Source organism: Sitophilus oryzae, unplaced genomic scaffold (genome assembly GCF_002938485.1).
Source record: "Sitophilus oryzae breed Bouriz unplaced genomic scaffold, Soryzae_2.0 scaffold_810_pilon_pilon, whole genome shotgun sequence".
Classification (NCBI taxonomy): Eukaryota; Metazoa; Arthropoda; class Insecta; order Coleoptera; family Curculionidae; genus Sitophilus; species Sitophilus oryzae.
The window spans coordinates 2818857-2838646 of record NW_022147429.1 but is presented as its reverse complement, the minus strand read 5'-3'; the positions used below and the strand labels follow the sequence as shown (position 1 = coordinate 2838646).

Here is a 19790-nt window from a genome sequence, read left to right as displayed (position 1 = left end):
GTAGGTACCTCAAAGGATTTCTTTATATTAAAGCTTGGTATTTTAACGGAACAAATTATATTTATACTATAGATAAAAAATGATATACGAACATTATACGTGTGTTAACAAAAATTACTTAAAAAAATTTATAATATTGACTTTTAACGAATATAAACTTGACGTCATATTCAAACCATTTAAAACAAAGATGGTTGAAAGCACATTATTGTACCTGCAAATAATATCTTCGATGGTTAACGCTTAATATACAGGGTAACTTCAATCTATTCTTATTTAGATAAACAATATTTCTGAGCTCTACATAATCCGAGACACCCTGTGTGTATCTTTTATCTAAATATTATTGATAAAATACATAACAAACAAAACAGTTGCATAAAAATACTTTAAATGGAATATAAACGATTCTGAGAAAATAGATATTTGAAAATTTAACTTTAGAAGTCTTTTAGAAGTGATATATATTCGATAGCAGCCGTTTTACTTACTTTTAAGACATATATGTTAAAATACTTTTTTACAAGGAACATTATGCTCAGCTATAGGTATGTATTATATATTTAAAGTTAATAGTAGAATATGAGTATGTTTATTCTGCACAACCTATATGTAATTAGATTTATGATAGTAGTGTTGTTTAGTAAATTACTAGGATAGAAATATTTCTTACTATGCAAAAAATCTGATTAAGTCTAATTCACATTGATTACTAACGTGAATTATTTTAGAAATGTATTAAAAACTATTTTTTTAAATGTTGCTACTATTTGAACATTATAATTCATTTAAGCAATACTGTAGGCATTTTTACTAAGCTTTTTACAAAAGAAGTAGATAGAACAACCTGTCAACAACAAAAAATAGAGATATTCAATTTTCTATAGAGAAAAACTGTACGACCTTGTTTATTGAGTTAGAATTTTTAGTTTTGATATGTTATTTGGCTTCATCTGTGCTGTTACTCTTGTTGGTATATCCTGTGGTGCATTCGAACACGGGACATATGAAATCCCATGTAAACTTTCAAAAGGTGAAATATTATCTTCCCAGATAATTTTATGCAAAAGTTGTATTAGACTTTTTTGAAGAAACGTGAAAGTTGTAATTTTGTCTAGAATTTCTTTTCATTTGGAAAATTCCAAAGTTATTTGCAAAAATCTACCTTTTAATAAGTAAAATTTATAATACGGCCCAGAGAAAGCTACAATTAATATACCTACCTGCAAAAATGTGATTGTGTCATTGTCAAAGTCGATGTAATTTTGTATAAAATAATTAAGATTTTCGCAACTTTTGAAAAAGTTACGATGGTTAAGCGGCATTTTGTTGAAAATAGTATTCCCGCTGTGTTAGATTTGATCGCAGCCCAGTCTCTGCAATGCCTATACCGAACAAGTCCACAGTTTAAAGAATAAACTAGGCAGAGGTTTGAAACTAAAGACACGGTATTAAGCATATGGAAGTCTGAAGACAAAAATAATTAAACAGGAAGAAAACAACAATAACTTGAATATTCTTCATATTGAATAAAATAAAAACATTGACTCCCGTCTATTGGGGTTACAGTAGAAAAAGACCACAGGCGATCTTTCGCCAAACGACTTCCTTGCGGAAAACACTCAAAAACCATCTTTATGGGCATATTAAATACAGAAACTTAGAGGAACTGAAAACGACATCTCTGTGGAATGCAGTGGCGTAACAACAGACTTACGGGCCTGTGTGCAAAAATTTTACCGGGCCCCCTATTACACCTACATATTTCAATACTTATAATGTATAATTAGTATGGTATACTAATCTGAATAATATGCATTCATATTTTAGGTTAGAGTTAGAAATAACATTATCAAATTAATTTTTATACGTATAGTATTATTTATTACTGCAACACAGAATATGTAACCCAAAATATATAAAATATCAAATAAATAAAAACAAAACAATAAACAACAACAAAACTAACAAAATTAAAATAAACAATGTAAATAGGAACATGAACATGTTAAAATTATTTTTTCCGTGCTTTAGCATGGGCGAAAGTTGACACAATATTACCCTTGTATTATTACCAATGTCTATTGTACGAGTAACTTCATTTTCTATTGAAATAATTGCCAAAAAAAGTGGCAGTTTCGGGCACCTCTCGTAACTCAGCTGCCTTATCGTCCCCTTAATACAACCATTAGGTAACTAGAGTTTTTGTGATTTTGAGTTAACTAGTTTGACCAGTATAATTTTTCATGCTCTTTTTGATGCTACAACTAGCTTAGTTCTATTTCTATTCGATGTGCAGAAATCCAGCGACAATACAGCAAATTTCCTTTTTTGTCAAATTTAATGCTCTAATGAAAAATCACATATTTCCAATTATTTTTATTTTGCAAAATAAAAAGGAAAACACAGCTACAAAATTGCACAAGAACAAGTGTAAAGTAATAAGTGATTTTCGCGATAGCGTGTGCTAGTTAAGTAAATTTTACTGGACAGTCTATATTTCGTGAAGTTCTTTTGCGGCTCGCTTCCCTATTTTTCTTTTGTTTGCCATCAAAATGGTAGTGATAAAACCTTCTAAATGCTTATTAGACGTAGTCTCAGAAAATGTTTTTGGAACTCTTTCAAAAATTTCTCTTCTAACATTTACCAAGGCAGTTATCCGTTCTATAATTAAATAAAAATAAACTAAAATTTACTCGCTAAGCAGTTTTAAGCTTCCATGCCGATAATAGAATGATTGGAGCCTTAATGAAGAGTAAGTTAAGTTTTAAGACTTATCGCAAGTACCGTATGATCGAAAGAAACAGCGGCTAGTTGGTTTGGTAACGACGATCATTGACATTCCTTATATAATTTTACATACAAAATGACAGCTATCTTTATTTCCATGCCAGCTCTGACGCAATTTTTTTCAATCGTATGGTTTGGAAATGAAAGCGCATAAGACTTGCGTAGTATAAACAAAAGCTGCGCTATTACTATTTATTTTATATTAATAATACATTAACAGCATTACTGTTATTATTTAATATCTCTTCAAAAAGCAGCATCTACTATCTAAAATCTGTTTTTATCAGTAATCTGCAACCTCTGTTTATTGGAGACTATTTATTTATCAGGTACAGCTGGTAATGTCTTAAAATCCATGTTTTTAAATTATCAATCTGCTCGAAATGTGCTAATCACTGGAAAACAATGAAAACCAATACAGACGATTACTGATTGATCATAAAAAATTCCGAATACTCATTACAGATGCAGATCAAATTAATCCGATTTACAAACTTGCGAAGAAAGTATCAATATTTTGAGCGCATCGTAAATCGCCGACGTATTAGACTAATACGTCGGCGATTTACGCAGCACCCGAACTATACCGAGCGGCTAATGTGTCGGCGAATTCCGAATATGCGCCCGGGCCCGTGTGCTTCGCACTCACGGCACATCGATAGTTACGCTACTGGTGGAATGCTGCGTGGTGGCCTGAATTTTACAATCATTTGGGGTATTGTTTGGCTGTGAATGGGGGATTATGTACACATTTTAATAATTAGTATAGTTTAATAAAGTTCCTTTTAAGAAATATTTGTAACTATATATCTTTTATTTGTTAAAGTATTGTGGATGTATGTGGTATAAGCAAGGCCTGCGAGTGATCGAGTAATGAACAGCAATCAAGTCATACTCCGCGAATACTATTCTCAGTTCCACTAGTTCTTTTGTAGATGATCATTCCAATTCAGAAAAAAATAACCATCCTTTCCGAACCACATAATCTGTTGTAAACAAAAAAAAAATGTGACATGAATTTGATGTGAATTTGATAACGATAAAATCATATTTTTGCTGGTATTTTAATTGTAGCTTTTTTTGAGCCTTATTATACATTTTTAGTAATTTGAAGGTAGATTTTTTAGTAATTTGAAGGCGTACTTTTAGACGCCTATTCCAAATAAAACGAAATTCTAGAAGAAAGTTCAAAAGATTAACGCCTCTTCAAAAAGGTCTAATATAATCAAATTATTGTATAAAATCATCTGGGGAGATAATATTTTAACTTTTCAAAATTTACATGAGATTTCCTATGTTTGTGTTCCGATGCACCACACGGTATAAATAAATATTCTTAAAAATATACGAACAACCATTAAGTATACGATTTTAAATGTATCAGAAATTAACATTACATATCTTAAAAAATGTTTAAATAATATGTTAACGTTAATCATATTCTGATTTATGATATAATTATTATAAATTAATTTAATACATACTTATAAATATACTAAACGACACACTAGCATTTATTTGTATAAGAAACAGTAGAAAATATAGTACAACATCAATCATATGTTAACAGTTCACAGTAACTAAGATCTTATTTAATATTAATTGCCTGCAGTTTATAATTACATTGTTTTACGATGGAAATAAAACTAAAAAATATTTTATTTACAACCATATTATATGGTGATATTCTCGGTGATATTATTATACAGGGTGTCAAAAAATTAGTGTGTCTAACTTCGGTTGGTGATTCTAGAGATAAAAATAAAACACAAATTTCCAATAAACATATACCCTAAAATGCTTCTTGAAGTTAGAGTCTTCGAAATGGTACATAAAAATAATACAAAATTTAGTTTTTAGTTAAAAATAATATATTTTGTTTATTTTTAAGAACATGGTAAATTATTTTTCTTGAAATTTGGTAGTCTTACACACATTTTAATACGAAATCGAATGGCGATAGTGTACAATAAAAATACAATGAAAAATTGGTGGTACCTCTATTATCCTTATAGATACAGTAATTTCAACAAATAAGACTTAATACTACGACTTTTTTATGTAAATAAAGTGCTCGTCGTTTAGTTCGAAACGGTAAACGGTTTTCAAGATATTTGCGTTTAAACGTTCCGACGTATCAATTAAAATTGATACGTCGGATTGATTCGCTAAAGCATTAGCGAAATCAGAAGGTTAATTTATTTAAAATTTCTTTATACTTTAACATTTCTCTACAATACTAAAATCGATGCATCGTAACCTTTAAACGCAAATATCTTGAAAATCGTTCACCGTTTCAAATTAAATACAGAGCACTTATTTACGTAAAAAAGGTCTAGCTATTAATGGCATATTATGTTGAAATTACTGTACCTACAAGGATAAAAGAGGTACCACCAGTAGTACCCTAATGGAAAGTACCCTTTTTGAGGGGTGTTACGGAAGTTTAATAATTAAAATGTGAGTAGGAGTACCAAATTTCAGGAGAAACGGTATAAAAATGTTCTTAAAAATAAACAAAATATATTATTTTTATTTATAACCTTTGTAACATCTTCGGGGACAATTTTAGGGCATATGTTAAAAGGAACTTTTTGTTTTATATCTATCTGCAGAATCACTTACCGAAGTTAGATACACTATTTTTTTCACACCCTTTATAATGTTAACATAACTTTAAAATTTTGTGTCACACTATCAACCTTTACTTCTCTCTTTTATTTCTCTTATTTATGTGCCTTACCATTACAGGCCATTACTTAAAGAAGCTGCAGATTCTTCAAATTATAGTACGGTACCAATATAAAAATCTTGGTTATTGTCACTTTCTAACAACATTTTGCCTTTCTATGTTACAAGAATTCGAAGGAATTAGAAATTCAAAATTGTCAAAAGTTTATTAATCAATCAAAGTATCAAATTATATGATACTGGTTTTGATGGCACCTCAACCATAAAAGAACATTTTTAGCATTTACTACATTTTTTAAATAAAATTTAAATTATTCAATTTTCTATTTTTAATTAAAATAAAATATTGTATGTAAATAAAAAAATGTATGTAGTTTTCGATTAATGGTGTGGTTGTAAATAAAATAGTACCTATACGAACGTCAGACGAATGTTTTCGTTACTTATATAGAGATATAATAATTAGTTAACCAAGATAGTAATAAAACACTTTCCTTCTCGGTAGGTATTAACTATTATTTTATCTTTTCTGTATATCTTAGCTTATTGACAGCGTTCCATTTTACTCCTTTTGCTGCTTTTATAAAGCTCTACAAAAGCCTACTCTTTCAAAATGGATAACTACGTTATAATATATTAATTCATTCACTTAAAGCTTTTTAAGTTTCTTGATTGAAATCGATAAGCTAATGATTTTACCGGATCTTAATATTACGATTTTACCTACGTAACATAAACATACAATAGATAATACAGGATCCGGCTGCAGGATTATTACGCTCATCAAGTAGTTCAATATCAATAATCAAAACATAATTTTTACACATATATTTATAGGGGAATACACTTTTAACAGAGTGCCAATCAAAAAGTTGTCAAACAGATTTGTTGTTACAAATAGGCTTGCCACGGTTCAAAGTCAAACACGGTAGAAAGTACAGGTTAGGTTAAAGAAGGCATCCATTTTTCTCAAAGAGACCTGGTTCAAATTAAAAAGAACCTCTGTTTGCGGCAACTTTTTGATTGGCACTCTGTTAAAAGTGTATTCCTCTATAAATAGACGTGTAAGAATTATATTTTGATTAACTACACGATGAGCGTAATAATCCGGCAGCTGGCTGTTCTAAGAAAGTTAAGGACAAGTAGCAGTTTATAATTACATTACATTTTCTTTCGAATTTGGTGTTTCAAACTGGTGTTTAAATTCTAACATTCACTATAATTGAAATGAAACTTTCTGAAGCAGTGCAAGTTTGATAGATATAAATTATATATTAGACCTAATATTAATTTTATATGGTTTTTGTTGCTGTTTTTACTTTTTTATCAATTGCTTACTTTCAATTTGTATAAATATTTAATACAGTTTCAATAAAAGGCAGTACCTATGAGTTACAACTACAACCTGAACTGAGTATGTGTGTAATTAAAACTTATAATGAGTATTCTACCAGATGAATGCTATACTCATAAAAAACTCACAATCAAAAGTAATAATTATATTCGTTGTTACTTGAATATTGTTGGTTTGAAACAAAAAAAAATCTGTATTTTGTCACTGAAACTTCAAGTAAAAATCCACTGAGAATAATTCAGCAACTCAGTGATTCCTCATATAACTGTCTCTGTCTAAAAAGTCGGAGTTTTACAATGAAATGTAAAAATAAAATAAAATAAATCATTCTTTTATTCAGTAGTTTTGTATGAAACTGTTGTATAAAGTCATTCTGTAAAAAAATAATAAACAAAACGCACTATATTGTCTTGTCCTCTTAAATTCCTGATTTTTTTTTGTATTTATTCTAAGAAGTATACCATACAAGATATCTCCCGGATTCTCATAGCAATATATCTAATGTTACTTTAGAACTCCGATATAGGACGGTTTAGAAACAACAATTTATTTTCAGAAAAGAAAAACTTTTAGAACAAAACAGATGCAGCAGCTTCAGAAGTTACACCGTTTTGAGTAAAACGACATTACATTTAGAAAACTAATTTAACCGTTAAAAATTTGTGCTATGGTATAACGTCGATAAATTGGCAACTTCAAAACCTTAAATATTACGAATTATTTCGTCACGCTGCGTTTTCGTGTTTCCCTTATGCCGCTGGTTCCTCCTCCTGATTGTGCTTCGCGATAGCTAGGAGAATCATGGTCAGTTCTTTCTTGTTGATTTTGCCATCCTGATTGTAGTCCACGCCTCGAAGAATGGTTTCTTCAAAGTCTTGAAGATCTTGAGCATCGTAGTCCTATAAAACGATATTATAAATACACATCAAGTTGCAAGACTCAGAGGTGTCTTTATGCCAAAAATTAGATATTCGATATGTACAGGGTGGACCAAATTGGACACTTTTAAAGGGAAACACTCTTTTCTATACGAAAACTAATATTCGTGTTCAATATTTATCATAATGGTAAAAACCGCACATCGATACATTACCGTTTCGCAGTTAATCAAAAATGTGCAATTTTAACAAATCGCTGTAAGTTTTTGCTATGGAAAATGTTATATTTTTATGAAAACAATTTCAAAGCACCTTTTTACGTAGAATTTAATTGTTTAAGTGTAATTATTATTGTACTTAAATAAATAATTTAAGAGTTTGCTTTGTTCAAAACATCGAAAATGCTGAGAAGCGTCTTCAACATTTCCCTCGTAGAATAAGAATGATGACATACATATCTATAGAAAAATAGGTTGACATAACTCAACAATAGATTATGAGATTCACATAGCATAAGATCAAGACGGGAAGGTTGGAGTGGGGGTATTCTCAGAAGTCAGCGAACTAAGACACTCAGATCGAATGCCAGATTTTCATTCTATCTGTTCTGCAGAAGTTTATGCTATATACATTGCTCTACTTAAAATAGAATAATATGACATCGCCAAGGCAGTTATATTCTCTGATTCATCAAGTGCCCTAAAGAAGATAAGCAAAACTGGAATAGACGCTGAAACGGACGAATTAACACCGGTCACAAGAAGGAAATTAATAAACAAAAGGGACGTACAATTAGCATGGATACCAAGTCATACGAACATTTATGGAAATGAGGAAGCAGACAAGTTGGCCAACGCTGGACGGCTCTTACCTCCCACACTAACACCCAAAGCAGATTATAAAACCTTTATACCAAAAATGAAAGAATTCATATATAATAAATGGAAAGAAAGATTTGTAGCGATTGGTAGAACGAAAGGGAAAGAATATTGCACTACAGTTTAGCAGCCATATAGGACACCATGGTTCAAACAATATAAATACTTGACAAAGCAACAAATAACCACCATGTGTCGACTCAGATCAAACCATTGCTTATCCCCGTCACATCTCTATAAAATCAGAATTAATAGAGATAATCGGTGTCAGTGTGGAGAGGTTGCTGATGTCTTTCATTTGATAATTGCTTGTCCACATAATTATAATCACCAAAAAATCTTATATTCCTATTTCGACAATGAGATAGAGCAAAAACCGATTTCCCTGCATGACATCCTTTTTAAATTCAACAAGACAGAACTCATAAAACAAATCGCTTTGTTTTTGAATGTTAGTAATTTAAAACTCTAAATATTTACTAATAATAAGCCTAACATTAACTTTATAATCACGAAAAAAAAATAGCCGTAAATTAGAAATGTCATAATCACATTTTCTTGAAATGCACAGTAATTATTGGGACTTAGAGCTGCAGCTTCAATCGTAGAATGCATGCATAACTGAATAGTTGCAGAGCTTAAAGCAACCTGTTTAATAGCCTCAATAATTGTTAAGAAAGATAAATCGGCGAAAGTTCATTAAACTTGACCACCCAAAAAAAAAGAAAAAAGAAAAGCAGAAAAGTACTTTGCCAGAATGGTCCTGGCAGCCTAGGCAACGCAGCTCTCTCCTGAAAAGGAGAGTTTGAGAAGAAAGAAGAAGAAGAAGAGATTCACATGACATTGACATTTTTCATTGTTTTATCCTATTAGATGCCTGAAAAAATGCGATGCTGTCTATATGTGCTATGTGCTCAACGCGTATCCAGAAAACGATTCGCACGGCAACGAGAATACCAAAATCGACTGTTTGGCGTTCCGCTCATCTAATACTTTCTCGTACAGCTTTGAAAGCGTAAGCGTTTTTGGTAAGGTTGTCTCTTCTTGGTCCTGGTGGTTAAGCCAAGAGTAGTTCCAGACTTAAAAAAATGTTTTATTGTCTCTGTTTATTTGTATCCGACTGAAATTTCTAAATTTTGAAAATTAACGACAATGTCAGTCTTGAAACAAGAAAAAAATATTTCATAATTTATCTGCGTATGCTACTCTGATGCAACCGATGATAAAGATATATTGTTTGCTTATTGTAAGAAATTTTCTGGAATTGTATAGTAAGGTCTACAATTTAAAACTATTCTTGAGCACATAAGGTCCTGAAATTAAGTGTGGCGAACACAACGTATGGTTTTTATAAGGTTATAATTATTTTACCTTCTTAACAAGTTCTAATAAGTCTTTTAGAAATCCTCTCAGTTCTTCATTTTCAATTGTTCCATTGTTATCCTAAAACAAGAAATGTATATTTTTATAATTTAAACAAATAACGGTGATGGCACAACTTACTCTGTCATAAAGTGCAAAAACCCTTTCAATGTCGTCTTTGGTTAGTTTAGTAGCACCCTGTATAAAATAATTGTAATATTAATTTAACGTGTTAGATGAAATAAATACATTTAAAGCTGCTGGTTGTCTTCTAAGAAGGCAAAGTTTTTCAAAATAAGCGGTAAGGGATACATATAGGTTTTTATTTTTTAATCAACATTTTAATATAATAAAAGTACCTGGTAAACTGCTTATGAAAAACATTGCCTGTACTATTCAAAGGGTAACATTGAAAATAGTGACTTTTAGACTTTGATTTCTTTGGATGAAAATTAGATATAACCGAGGTTATAACATTATTTTTCCATTAAAACATAAAATACAATATTAAAAAATTACGCACAATTTTACAATTTTGTATATTATCCATAAACCTAAAATATAAATGTAATTCTGATATTTTGTAATATGTTTTGAAACAATGTTTTATAATATAATATTAAAGAGATGAAGGTTACAGAAAAATTATATGTATACCGGAATAGGTGCATCGTCGTTGGAAACATAGGAAATCGCATTCAAATTTTGAACTGTTCAAATATTGGCTCCGCTGTTAATTTTACAGCGAAATTGTTAATAGGTTTTTAAAGGCCTGCGTATGCTGAATACACATACCAAATTTGAACAATTTTGAACAGAAAATCTGTATCTATTTTTAAATTAAAATTGAACAGATAACAATGCAAAACCCGGCAAAAGCCAATGTACCTTAAGTTGCCATCCTATAATTTTGTCAATGTCCAATTGTATTTTCTAAACGTTAGGCTTTTGCCACATTTGAACTAGTTTTAAATTACAAAAATACATTTCGAGGACACTCAGCCATGCTAAGCTGTACTGTAAGGCTACTGTAACGTAGTAGTGTACCTACGGTTAGTGGTCTCCGCAAGCATAACAAATTATATTTGACAATGATAAAACTGGAATAAAACTGGATAAAACTTAAAGTATGTTGACATGGCCGACTGGTTCTTCATAGTTACTTGTTCAATTTAATTTAAAAATAGATACAATTTTTCTTAAATTACTTAAAATCGGCTTGTCTAACATTGTTTAAATCTGGTAAGCATAGGTAGACCTTTAAAACCCCTATTTACGACTTAGCAGTAAAATCAAAAGGGGAGCTAATATTTGGACAGTTCAGGATTTGCATTTTGTTTCCTTTTTGTTTCCAATGACAGTGGACTACCCCATCGCCAATCGTAAATTCATAAGTCTTAAAAAATAAACCAATTCAATTATTTGAATGTTAAATAATAATATATCAGCATGCGTTCGCTAATGAGCTAAAGATTTGTATCAAAATTATAACTCTTAAATGTGTAAGCATGCCTTTCTATTATTTCTATTATAAGAGTTTCTACAAAAGAAGTTTAAATATGTAACATTAAACGAAAATAGAAAATGGACTATTTCGGACTGCATTACTGATCTTATATTAAATAATATTACTGATGAGTTTTGTCGATGCGGTTCGTCAATGCGTTGATTTGATGCCCCAAAGCGGTTGTGCAGCAGTTTGGTAGAGTGTCGGTATTTGGGCGAACCATCAAAGGAACTATCACGAATACAATGGACGAATTTCTAAACGAACTAACGAATCGCATCATATATACTATGCATGAATGGGCGTATGAAATAGACGAATCAAACAGACGCACCTAGTGGGTATGGGGCTTAATAATTTATAACTTTTACAAATTAAATTGCCACAAAAATGCGAAATTGTGTTTAAAAGTTAGTTTTACCCTGACTGCATTTTAAAGCCCTGAACTTTTTTAATCAAATCTTCAAACTAAAATTATGTTTCAAAAATTTGTATAAACTAAAAAAAAATCTTTTTATCAATTTAGTACTAACAGAAGCGTTGAAATCTTTACAATGGCATCACAAATAAAATACGAAATATTTTTTGAATGTTTAAACAGTTACAAACTTTTTTAATTAAAATTTAAGTACAGCTTTGTATTGAGAGATTTAAGAAGTAAGAAAAGTCCATTTTAAATTTTGCAGCATTCCACTATTCTACAGAGCAAGTGTCAAATACGTTGAATATTCAGAAAGATTTGAAAGAAAAACAAAATTTTCATACGAAAGAAAATAGGTAAAATTGTTTTAAAATACTCAAAGTTTTAGTTGTATCATTGGATTTGGTTTTGACACTTCCTCTCAAACACCAAGTGGTTTTATGTACTCACTTCGAATCCTTCCTAAAAGAATTGGCACAAAGATAGACAGATAAAGCCGTGCAGCTAGTTTAGATACTATGTATTAAATGAGACTTTGTTTATTACTTTTTTGAGATTGTATGAGGTTTTCATAATTTATGAATGTTATATGAAAATTTATTTATAAACATAATTTTTAATGACAGCAATAGTTGGGCGTCGACGCGTCTACTTTTATTGTTGAACTCGGCACGTCAACTATGAAGTATATGTCGATAATGTCAACAATGTCACAGGTTTACGATTGAGGTTAGATTTGGTCATTAGTTAATGATTACTCATTTCTCCAAAAACATCCTTTATGGGTATTTCGCCACTGCACTGCAAGAAAAATCTACAAAACAAACGAAAATTGAACAGAACGTCAACGGTTTCTTGTAGATGTATCTGTTTTGAAAAAAGTAAAGTGTTCTCGAATAGTTGAATTTAAATATTTTAAATAGTTTTTTCTTTATTCTTTGTATTTTTTTGCCTCCGACGACAGAAAGAGATACACTTTCCGAAACGTTAAGCATTTTTTTCTTTTTTAGGCAAATTTTTATTACTACTGTAAACATAACTTCTGACCAGCAGTGTCCGTTTAGGTTTAACGCAGAAGTGTTAAAAAAATAACTATTTTATTTTGTAGATTTTTCTTGCAGTGCAATGGCGAAATACCCATAAAGGATTTTTTTTGAGAGATGAATCCGCCACATAGGTATAGACATTTATTACTCATTTCTCCGGATATTTTTGGTTATAGTTTGACTTAGGCTATTCTGTGAAAATAGCAAGCGGTGGTTATTGTTTCTCTTTGATCAATTAATGGCAGTACATTAGATTTTAGGTCTATAATAATGATGGATTATTAAAAATGTTGGAATGTATCAATAATCATACTTATTTTTTTTAATTTTTCCTTTGAGGTAAAATAAACACTAATTCTTTTTCAGGCATGTTTGCTACACTTTTTAAAAAAGAGTTAAAGAATGTTTATTGAGCGATTACTCGTAAATCGGGGATACACACACTTCTTCGATATGGACTGTCATTTGTAGATTCAAAAATATTGGTCCACTATACCAGGTGCGTCTGAAAAGTGGCTCACCCCTATAACTTTTTTTATTTTTTAAGTTATAAAAGGAGATTTGGTATATTAGTACATCACATAAATTAGGATTGATTGACGTATTCAATTGTATTCGGTAACTTCCTGTTTCACCGGAAATGACTAGAACTTTTGATTTTTAAATGGCACCACGGTATTTTTTAACTTTATTCGATAGAAAATGGCACTCACATATATAGAATGACATATCATATGTCAACTTTTGACGTTTCGCTTATGGTTTATTTGAAATTATAACTGGCGGTTCGTAACGAAAATTTGACTCGAAATACCAAGTGTGTGGTATCAAATTATTCGTAAAAAAATGCTTTTTCGAAATACGCTAATGAGCTACCCTCGTTCCATTTGAAAAAAATTGAGATATGATTAAAAATACGATTTGAGCATTTTCCAACTGGTCAGGACAAGACACTAAAAACATTAGACGATCAAATCTATTTTTCCAAGGCTCCTTGATTAAGAATTAGTGTTTTTAATAAAGCCATGACATTCTAGATTGAATTTTAAAATAGAATTTTTTATTACGCGAGAATGTCAAAAGTTGACATATGATGTGTCATTCTATTCAGAATGTCATTTTCTATCGAATAAAGCCAAAAAATACCGAGAGTGTCATTTAAAAATCAAAAGTTGTAGTCATTTCCGGTGAAACAGGAAGTGACCAAAAACAATTGAATACGTCAATCAATCCTAATTTATGTCATATACTAACATACCAAATCTCGTTCTTGTATCTGAAAAAATAAAAAATTATAGGGGTGATCCACTTTTGAGACGCACCCGGCATTTTATTCTCCAAAGTGAGAATACTGAAAGGAATGTTGATTCTGAAGTTTCTGATTGTGAGTCAGCAACACAAGTCACATCTTATGATTAGCCGAAAATGGTTATCCCATGTTTTTAATAAATGTTTATTCTATGTTTTTAAGTTTTAATCATACAATGTTTTACTTTAATAGTTGTAGCTCTAACTTGTTCTAAATTATTAGCTATTGCTATCGATGTTGACGAGTTAGTTAACAACTAAACGACGACTTGTCGGCGTGACATTCTTGACGTCGCGTCGCCCAACTGTGTGTATTAGTTACAAATTATCATAATTGAATGTTCTGTTCTTAGCATCATTAATAAAAATTTTGTAAGACATTATTACGAAATATTTAAAACATAATCGTGAAATCACTTCTAATCACTTAAATTTTTAAACAAATGTATTTTAATTTTAAATTAAATGCATGGTTGTTCGATCATTTTACACATTCAAGGTACACAAGTGAAAATATATAAATTACAGAAAGTAAGTCATACAGAGTGTTTCAAAAAACTCTCTTTCGTGGGGAGATTTCTCATGTAAAAATAAGATTTATTTTTCATATTAATACATGTCCGATTCTGATTTGTTTCTTAGCTACAGGGAGGTAAAGTCTTCATTTTTTTTAATTTATTATAATTTTCTTCGTGCTAAGTGCTTGAAATTTTGACTCGAATGAAATTTTGAAGGTAGAAGTTACTATAAGTGCTACATATTTTAATGATAAAAAGTTTCGACTGATTTACGGATCATTTTTTAAGGACGCATATGGGGTTATCACTGGAATATGTTTCTAACAAAACATGTGCGCTACTGGCTTTTTTCTTCTTGTTAGCAAAATTGTGTAGGCCATTTGATTAAGAGTTGTCCAATTCGATCTCCTTGATGAGATAAACGTCATTTTATTAATCACAGTTTATAAAATAAAAATAAAAGCAACAAATTGTTTATTTAATATAATTTATTATTAAATTTTGCTAAAATTTATAACACTCATGTAGTGCTACTTACAGCAAATTCGCCAAAAACAATGGCTTTTAAGATAATTACAAAAGACTTATTTTTTAAAAGTTTTAACAACCTGTAACTTTAAAATTATGCATTTCCACACCCATGAGGGATAAATGAGTACTTATTTAACATTTTGGCCAGTTAATGCCATTATCATTTTTTAAAGGTTGCTATTAGAATTGAATTAAGGCAAATCTATTAAATTGCGTTTATCGCATCTAGGAGACCGAAACTCCGAAACCGACAGAATATCAAGAGACAACTTTTAATCAGCATTTAACAGTCTACATAATTTTGCTAATAAGAGAAATAAAAGCCAGTGGCGCACATATTTTTTTAGAAAAATATTCTAGTGATAACCTTATAGCACGTCCCTGATGAATATGTCGACAACCTTTTTAGCATTAAAATATGTCGCAATTATAGTAATTTTTCTCCTCAAAATTTCATTTCAATCGCTAAAAGCACTTAGAATTGAAAAAAGATGAATATTTTAACCCCTGTAGTTATGAAACAAAGCAGAATCGGGCCTATGTTGATACGAAAAATAAATCTTATTTTTACGAGAGGTATCTCCCAATGAGAGATGACATTTGTATTTTGAAACACCCTGTTGAGCCAATCTATGGAGCGTTAATAGTGTTAAATATATTTTAGTTAGTTTTTTAAACAATATGAAAAATAAATATTAAAATTGGGCTACCCTGTAGTAATGTATGTAGAGTTTACAGCAAATACTGTCGGGCTAGTAAGTTACATATAGCCCGATCGCAAATATAAAAGCATGACTTGAAATATAAATATAACAACAGTTATACTAAACAGTACAAAAACCTCATATTTACAACTCTTAAATCATATGGGCACTTTTTTATATATTAATTTATTTGTTTAAATACTTAATTTGTGCAAGTGCACGTGCAAAGTACAGGCCAATTACAGTAAAGATTTTGTGTAATAAAATGTATATTTTTAAAGAAATCTAAAGTTCACAACATTGTTTTGTATAAAACTTTTACGGATTTTAGTATTTTTTCTTCTCTGTATACTTATTATGATTTGCTTTTGTATCATAATCGTAAAATTTAAAAATATAATTTGAAAAGGAGTAAACCTGTAAGTTGTACGGTCCTCAATTAGTATTTATAAATAACAAATTGAAATATTTTAAAACTATAATTAATAAAGTTTTGAAATTACAAGGTGTTTTTCAAGTAGTCTAAAAAATTTGGGTGTGATTCCTCATTATGCTAAAAGAAAAAAGGTTATACAGGGTGGTCCGAACTGTATTCCGGACACTTCCGCAGCATATTCTACAGACAGAAATAATTAAAAAAGTTCGTATAAATTTATGTCCGAAAATACTTAGTTTCGGAGATACAGGGTCTAGAAATTTAACTTTTATTTTCTATTTTTTTTAAAGTAATTTATGAAGTGACATCAATATTTGGATGAAAATTGGTGTCTGGAAGTTTTTTGGCATGAGAAATTTGATTTTGATGTCAATATGACGCTACCGTAAAATGGGGGGAATAGAAACATAGTGGCGAAAAGAAACAAAATTTCTGAAAAAAATCAAATCACGATTAAAAATATTCAAAATAAAAAGAGTCGACATATCTAATTTTTCTCTCATTGGTAATCAACCAAACCAAACTTTATAAATAAAATATTTATTTTTAAAGTAATAAATAAGCTGGTACATGTAAGTTGTTATATTACATGTGTTGTTAATTATTGTTAAACCTACTTAAATATGTAATAATTTACTGTTTATAATCACCTTGTTGGAAGTAGAATAGATAAAAACCTTAACATCAATGTGTGTTTCTATTCTCCCGAATAACAGGTGAATAGAAACACAAATGTTATTTTTATTTAATATTTATACGCATAATTTTCAAAAATCAAATTATATGTATACGTAAAGAACAAACAAAGACCCATGTTTTAAAATATTCGGGAAAATAATACCACATTTTTATCAACCGTATCGCTAATAGCCTTTGAAACTGTTTCTATTCGCCCCATTTTACAGTACCTACATATTTTTAACTGGTTCGAAGAGTAATAACTTTTCGTCCGTACCTGTATAAAACTAATTAGAAAAAAAAACATTTACTACGCATTTTACGTAAAAAAGGTCCCTTGGTAAAAATCACTACGAGTCATGTTTATCGAGATATATGGAATCGAAATTATCAATACCCTGTCATTACTGACATAAATTCAACATGCTTGACTAATAAGTTACTGGACTGAAATCATAAATTTGAAATGTTCTTGGGCCAAAAGTTCAACAGAAACTGTTTTATCATCATTATTTGCAGAGAAATTTATGATTAATTTAAAAAAATAAAAAATTCCCAAATTTACTATTTCAGTCAAACTAAAAATTCAAATAGTCAAATTTCATAACTATCTACTCAACGTGTATATTTTTTGTCCATAATGACATGTATTAACTATTTCCATTCTAAATATCTTGAGAACGGTTGCTTGTAGCGATTTTACTAAGAGACATTTTTTAAGTAAAAAGTCACTGAAATGTATATTTTTGCACTCTGTAGTTTCATATAGAGGTACAGGCGAAAAGTTATTACTCTTCAAAACAGTTAAATCACATGTAGGTGGTTATAGGTTAAAAAAAGATGGTGCCCCTACATATACTAGTTATATTATTGACATCAAAATCAGATTTCTCATGTCAAAAAACTACTAGACACCAATTTTCATCCAAATATTGAAGTCAATTCATAAATTATTTGAAAAAAATTGAAATAAAAATAAAACTTCTATACCTTGTATCTCCGAAACTAAATATTTTAGGACATATACATATATATGTATACGAACTTTTTTACTTATGTTTATCTGCAGGATATACTGCCGAAGTTTCCGGAATACAGTTCGGATCACCCTGTATATGAACAAGTACTTTCTTTTTGTTGATGCAGAGTGTTTGATGTTGATACAGAGTGTTTGATGTTGATACAGTGTGTTAAAAATTTAAAAATATCGGATTTAATCGGCTTAAAATAAATGGTACGCAACTGCGTTTTTTACGAGAAATCAATTTATTTTTCTGGATTACCAATACTTTTTAATAAAATTTAAGAGATTTTTAATAAAATCTCTTGAGATTTACTTGTATATTAAATGGATTTAGAGGAAAATATAATAAAATTTAAAGTACCTACGTCTAGATAATTATGAATGCTCGTTTTCTAACGATTTTGAGATATGCGAGGTAGTTGAAATAATTTTCTTTCTCGAAAACCGTTCGATATACAAGAAAAACTCAAGAGATATTGTTAGGAAAGGAAGGAAATCAAGAAAAAAACAGTATCTTAAAAAAAACAGGGGCGTATCATTTATTTTAATCAAATAATCCAATGGTGTGCGCTGTACGTCGCCACTGATTGAAGTAGAAAAACCAACAGTTAAAGGAAATAAACTCCCTAAATCACCACAATACACCAAAACTAACTAGTTTATAATAATCTGCTGATGATGCTAACATGGTTAGTGAAACGCGCGTCCAGTGTAAAAGTAAAAGTGTTTTGGTGTATTGTGGTGATTTAGTGTAATTTTATTTTGCTGTGTAACACCAAAGGTTCCAACCCTCAACTGTAATAAACTCCTTTTATACCAGATACAGTAATTTTTAATTTATTACTTTTTCAACATTTCAGACTACACTGTTTCAAACATGTCCTTCAGATCGTTCAATTTAATAGCTGTTAGTAACAAGTTTCACTTCAAATATGCGCACATAGTGCACACACATTTTTCTTTAAATTTTGTACACCCTGTATATCAGGAGGAAGTACTTTATACCCCATGTTTATACCTATGAACTTTTTTTTCTTATAACATATGAGGAATCACATCGTGAAATGTTTTAGACTACTCAGGTAACACCCTTTATATATGTGAAAAAAAAAATCAATTTTATTACCAATTCAAATGTCACTCAAGTTCAAGGGATATTATATACCTTGAACTAAGTTATCTACTGTATTAATATGATTTAAACCAATATTTTTTTCGAAAGGACTAGTATAAATATTTTTACATGTCATTATATTTACTAAAAATGTAAGTAAATTAGGTGTTAAATGTGAGAAAGAAGAAAATCTACTTGCGGCGTAAGTATTTGAAGTATCTAAGTAAAGAATGGGTTGTAAAATGAGTAGAATATTGCAAGTCACTTACCTTGAAAACCTGCCTGCACAAGAAATTTTCTTTTACGGGAAGTAGCCTAGAAAATTAATAATTGATCATTGTCAAGAGATACTAGCTTGAAAAACTGATTAATCATTGTTATTGAATGTGATTTTCTTGTAAGTTCAAGACGATTAAAAGATTCGATGTTTCTTGAATGAAATTTTAGTTAACTATACCCATCATACTATTAAATTACTTTTAAAATATGTTATCATGTGTAAACAATACATTTTGACAAAGAGATACTGGTACAGAGACCTAAATATAAA

At 29.9% G+C, this 19790-nt stretch overlaps 1 protein-coding gene across 3 annotated transcripts in view; it reads right to left on the bottom strand.

Annotated features, from left to right (window-relative positions):
- Positions 1-4043: 4043 nt before the first annotated feature.
- The window catches only part of LOC115889044 (calbindin-32), a 111821-nt gene continuing 96074 nt past the window's right edge, over positions 4044-19790 (bottom strand). For 2 of the 3 annotated variants that reach the window (XM_030908961.1, XM_030908962.1), the window contains exons 9-13: positions 19510-19555; positions 12332-12343; positions 10095-10151; positions 9963-10034; positions 4044-7734 (exon numbers count right to left, since the gene is read on the bottom strand). In XM_030908961.1, the coding sequence (XP_030764821.1) occupies positions 7585-7734; positions 9963-10034; positions 10095-10151; positions 12332-12343; positions 19510-19555 (337 nt within the window). In that variant the 3' untranslated portion in view covers positions 4044-7584. The remainder of the gene's footprint in view (positions 7735-9962; positions 10035-10094; positions 10152-12331; positions 12344-19509; positions 19556-19790) is intronic. The other variant, XM_030908963.1, reaches the window with a different exon arrangement.